General features: G+C 40.5%; 1 protein-coding gene across 1 annotated transcript; it reads right to left on the bottom strand.

Annotated features, from left to right (window-relative positions):
- Window positions 1–404: 404 nt before the first annotated feature.
- On the bottom strand, window positions 405–1,159 carry LOC147884408 (large ribosomal subunit protein eL39z/eL39x). The gene is made up of 3 exons (XM_087398656.1): window positions 1,053–1,159; window positions 688–791; window positions 405–562 (listed from the first exon to the last, which is right to left on the bottom strand). Exons 1-3 carry the CDS (start codon window positions 1,053–1,055, stop codon window positions 514–516), a joined length of 156 nt encoding a protein of 51 aa, XP_087254782.1. The 5' UTR covers window positions 1,056–1,159; the 3' UTR covers window positions 405–513.
- Between the last annotated feature and the right edge of the window lie 4,682 nt (window positions 1,160–5,841).

Below are 5,841 nucleotides of genomic sequence, written 5' to 3' on the forward strand. Positions count from 1 at the left end.
AACCATCAGGCAAACCACCCCAGAAAAAACCTGACAATCAAAACGGTGCCTCTTCTAATCTCTCTCTTTCATTACAAATGAAAAAAACGCCCTTAAGGTGCGATCTTCCAATTTCAAAGAGTTGTACGAATTATTACCAGAACGAATCAAGGAGAATGATACAATTAAGAGAAAATGAACAAGGACGCTGAGAAATATATCATTCAAGAAGGAAGCACAAGAGCATCATCCACACTATTGCTGAAGCAAAGGAAGCATAAGAGCATCATCCACAATACTGCTTAAGCATCATTACAAATTAAAAAGCCAAAGATAGATATCACAGAGAGAACATTTTGAAAAATGGGAAAAACCATCGAGAGGTAACCCAGAAAAAGATAAACATTAAAGCCGTGAGCTGCACCAAATGCAAGTTCTTCAATCCTCCATTCGTCACGATTCAGAAACTACAGACGAGATTTTAAAACCCAGGCTTTCTTGGATACTCCCGAGAGTATCCATGTCTACGACAGTCTACAGGCCAAGCTTGGTTCTGCGCCAATGCCTTCGCTTTGCATTGTACCTGAGGAAAGTCAAGAGAAGGAAGAAGGCCCCGTAAGAGAGGAGAGGCAAAACTTCTTGGGCATCGTCGCATAACGGCACAAACGGTACAAGAAAAGCAAACCATAAAAAGAGCTCAAAGCAAACCTTATCGTATTGGCTGTCCGCATTCGGATCCAATGAGGGATCGGCCGGTTCTGTCTTTGTTTCTTACCCAACTTCTTTTTGATAAGGAAGGTCTTGTGGGAAGGCTGCGCAGTCGGCAACAATTGAAAACGTGAGACGGCTTCGACAACGAAGAAGAAGCGCAAAGAGCAAGGAAATGGTCGTCAAGGCAGTGAAACACAACGAAGCCAAACCAGCAGCTCAATTGTAAAAGTACGCAAGGATTGATGTCGATAGAGCTTATGAAATTCCTCAACAGCAAGATCGAAAAGACAAATGCAGGCAAAACAGACGAAATGCAGGCAAGATCATCGACAAGCAGAACAAGAAGGAAACGAAGATCGTACCATGGCGATCGAAGTGGGAAGCTCCGGCAAAAGCAAGCGCTAGCAGATGAAAGCTCTGTTTTGGAAGAAACCCTAATTCAGTCCTCGCCTCTTTTTAAGTAGCCAGCCCTAACAAAGCCCCGCCTTTCGATTCATTCACAATCGTAAGGCTCCTATTGAACAGTCCAACCTAATTCCTGTATCCAATTCAAAGGGTTTAAAAATCGACCTTGATTAACCAAGATGACGCACACCTCACCGCCTTGCCTCACATGCTTCTAACTTTTGGCCTGCCCCCTCGGGGAAGGTCTTAGTGAAGAGTCAACATCTAGAAAGGTAAAAATAATCTCGGTTCTTTTTTGTGTGCTCTGTAATTCATGTATAGGTCCAAGCAAAATTTTGGCAAATTGGTGAAAGAAAAGAATATAAGGGGGGTTTTGAATAAAAACATAGCATGTACAATGTTTTAAAAAATAAAAATAGTCACCAATAAAATGCTTATTTACAAGAGGGTGAAGGTGTTTAGATTTCATATGAATGATAGATGCTGTATGGGAATATAAAATCATCGCCAAGACACAGGCATAATTGGGGGGGGGGTGGATAATTACTGCCATAATGTAGCTCTGACAACTAGGTGACTTCCATAATAGTGACTGCCATAATGTAGACTACAAAAGAGCTAAATTTTTGGTATGTTGGAATGTAATAGCTCTGAAAGAATGATAAGGGTGGGTTGGTTCGGGTTGGTGAGTGGGTTCGCTAGTTAGACAAATGTTCTTTTTGTGCCTGGAATTGAAGTCAACTTGATTTCAATTTCAGCAATTGCCACTTCAGGTTTCAAAGTGATATTTGATGGATACAGATGCTTAGTATATGATCTTCGTGATGACAATGCCATAGTTCTCACTGGCACTTTGCAAAAGGGGCTTTATCACCTTGATCATCACTCAGCTGCACTTTCTATTGAAGCATTTGCTATTTCAGATTCACAGCTTGTTGAAACTCATCTTTGGCATGAGAGAATGGGTCATCTCAATTATAGAGCTCTTGCCAAGTTACATTCACAGGGCATGGCAAATGATGTACCTCAAACTCACACAGTTTCCAAACATGTGTGTGAGGGTTGTCTTTTAGGTAAGATGCATCAGTTTCCTTTTCAAAAGAATTGTCCAAAACTCTCACAAAGGAAATTGCAGCTAGTGCACATTGATGTATGTGGCCCAATGAGGACAAATGCCATTGGGGGGTACAAATATCTCATGACTCTAATTAATGACTTCACAAGATATTGCTGGGTATATGCTTTAAAAGCCAAATCTAAAGTGTTCTCTTCTCACAACAAGAAGTATGAAGATTTGTTGAAAGAGGTGAATGCTGAAGGGCCTAGACAACAATCAGTTATAGATGAAGTGGTAAAGGCATGTAAGGCTTCTCCCCCTATCCCCCAGTTGGTCTCCACAGTCAAGGATTTAGGGCATACCGAACTTCAAACAATTAAGAAGGAAGTGACTATGGAAGTGGACACAAAAGCAAGTAAGACTAATATTCAAGCAAAGATTAAAGAACATTAGATAACGCATCGATGATCAGAATAGGGGGCCTCCCAAAAGACTGGTACAAAGAGGACGACACATTTAGTGAAACATTGACAAAGGTCAAAGCAGCCTTGCCCAACATTGAATGGACGGACGGTGAAGATGATGACTCCATACCAGCTTCCTTGACTTGACTTGTATTTTCCTTGGTTCTAATTTGATGGAGCTAGTACACTTGCTCTTCATGTGATGATCTACTGCCGCACCGAGCTTTGGTAGAAGATGTTTTCCCTTTCTATTTGAATCTATTCAAACTCATTTAGTTGCAGCCAGCTCTGCTTATAGCTTTTTTCATAGTGGATGACTAACAATCCTTTCTGTGCTTTTATGAAAACTTAAGGGGATCGTCAAGCATTCATTTCTATAGGCATCCACCCATAAAGGTTGTCCATAGTTTCAATATGTAGGTGCGCTCATCTATCCAATAGCTTTTATTTTCATGGGTCATTTCTTTACCAATTTCAGTTGTATATTGTATGATTTGATCCTGTAGCATTTTTCATTTTGTGTCTCTCGCAACCCTTGACCTTAGAATATTTGACTTTGCCTTTGGGACTAGCGATCATTATCGTGGGAGTTTCAGAAGTGGCAAGTTGTAAGATCTATATTTTCAATAGCTTCTTCCATTCAATCTTTTTTTATCACCCTGACTTGTAAACAAATCTTTAAATGCATCGTGATTCGTAACCTGCCTTGCACAACCAGAACTATTGGACTTGGTTTCTTGCATGGACTAGGCATAATACGACAAGAACACCTCTTGGCCTTATATGCAAACCTTATATTCCAACCTATATAATTATAATGATGAACTTAGAGAAGATGGTGTCTCGAACCCTAGTGTTGTAGTAGACAAATTGGACAATGGAATTCCATGTGCACGTGGATGCTTTAGATATAGCCATAAGGAGTGTTGTTAGTAGTTATACAATTTGTTGAAGAGCATGGCATCATCTGGTGTACTATAGGATGCTATTTATGGCTAGGCACAATTGCATCATCTCACATGACAAATCATCAGGAATGGTTCACAGAAATGAAACCATTAGAAGGTCAGAAAAATGTCATCTATGCAGTAGACAATACACCAAATCCGGTTCAAGGGACAGGCGTTATCCCTACGAACATGTTCATTGGTACGAAAGGATTAGTGAAAGACATGCTCTATGTTCCGAAGCTTAGCAAGAACCTTTTGTCAGTAGGTCAAATGACGGAACACAATTACAAAGTCATCTTCAAAGGTGATGAATGCACTATCAGAGAGAAATCCAAAAGATGTCAGCTAGTAGCAAAAGGTGTCAAGGAAGGACGCTTATACAGAATGCTAGCTACAGTACCAGATAAGCATGCCATGTCAGCTCAATCGCAATAGATGCCACTATCTACAAAATGGCACCAGAGATATGGTCATGTCAACTTCAAGTACTTGTTAGATCTCAAGAATCAGAATATGGCAATTGGGATTCCGAAGCTCCAGTTTCTTGGAAAAGTTTGCGAAGCATGCTGCTTCGGCAAACAAAAGCGAACCAACTTTGTCAGAAGTACCTCTCGTGCATGAGGTATTCTTGATTTGATACATACAGATGTATGGGGTTATGCCTAGACCCGCAGCATCAATGGTTGACTTTACTACTTGACTTTCATCGATGACTACAGCAGATATTGTTGGGTCTACTTTCTAAAAGAGAAATCTGAAGTGTTTTCCAAATTTCAAGAATTCAAAGCCATGGTAGAAAACCAGACAGGCAGAAAGATCAAGATCATGAGATTAGATAGAGGAGGTGAATACATGTCTTCAGCATTCATGAACTTTTGCAGAAATCACGACATACAAAGACGATTCACATGTGCAGATACTCCTCAGCAGAATGCAAGAGCTAAAAGGAAGAATGGGACTTTAGCAGACAGTGCTAGAGCAATGCTTAGTGAAAAGCATCTTCCGAATCAGTATTGGGTAGAAGCAATAGCCACTGCAAACTATTTGCTTAATCAGCTTCCTACCAAACCAATACACGGTATGACTCCTTATGAAGCATTCACTGGACACAAGCCACACATTGGGCATCTCCGCATATTTGGTTGCATAGCATATGCCCACATACATGATTATCATCGTAGGAAATTGGATGTGAAGTCATGCAAATGCATCATGGTTGGCTATAGTGAAGAAAGCAAAGCATACAAATTATATGATCCCATCAAACGCAAGGTTATTATCTCCAGAGATGTAATCTTTGATGAGGAATCAGAATGGAAAACCTCACCTACACAACAGATAGAAGCATCGACTTCACAGTCATCTACGGAACAGGTTGATGAAGAAGAGCAAGAATTGCCAGCAACACCCCAAGCAGAGCCACAACAGCTCAGATGGTCTACTAGGGAAAGCAGACCACCAGTCAGATTGACATATGCTCAGAAAGGCAGAGCCATTCAGGTGGAAACCACCAACTATACTCTTGTGACTACCATCATGGCTACAAAAGAGTTAGTGTATTTTGAAGACGCAGTAGACAAGTTAGAATGGCAAACTGCTATGAATGAAGAAATGGATGCTTTGTATAAGAAGAATACTTGGGAATTATGCGACCTTCCACAAGGAAAGAAGGCCATAGCAAACAAATGGGTATACAAAGTGAAGTACAATCCAGATGGCAGTATTCAGAGATACAAAGCCAGACTAGTTGCAAAAGGATTTGCACAACGATATGGTCAGGACTATGATGAGACTTATGCTCCAGTAGCAAAGATGGATTCCATACGGTTCTTGATATCACTAGCAACACTCAAAAGATGGAATGTGTATCAACTCGATGTCAAGAATGCATTTCTCAATGGTTATCTAGACGAGGAAGTCTACATGCAACAACCAGCAGGTTATGTTGAACCAGGAAAGGAGAATAAGGTTTGCCATCTCAAGAAAAGTCTCTACGGCTTAAAGCAAGCACCCATAAGTTGGTACAGTAGAATCGACAAGTATTTTGCTGATCTGGGATACATGAAATCCAATGCATATCATGCTCTCTACTACAAAGTTCAAAGGGAAGACATTACTATTACACTTTTGTACGTAGATGATCTGATTGTGACAGGAAGCAAGGATAGCTTCATCAGAAAACTGAAACAAGACTTATCTGTAGAGTTTGACATGAAAGATCTTGGACTTATGCACTATTGTCTTGGAATTGAGTTCTGGAGAGATTCAGATAGCA

Source organism: Dipteris shenzhenensis, chromosome 27 (assembly GCF_047967505.1).
Source record: "Dipteris shenzhenensis isolate YYH24624 ecotype China chromosome 27, Dip_SZ_1.0, whole genome shotgun sequence".
In the NCBI taxonomy this organism is placed as follows: domain Eukaryota; kingdom Viridiplantae; phylum Streptophyta; class Polypodiopsida; order Gleicheniales; family Dipteridaceae; genus Dipteris; species Dipteris shenzhenensis.

Coding starts and splice junctions, on each gene's coding strand:
- LOC147884408 (XM_087398656.1), bottom strand. Junction 563..687: donor CGGACAGCCAATACGATAAG/GTTTGCTTTGAG, acceptor GACTTTCCTCAG/GTACAATGCAAAGCGAAGGC.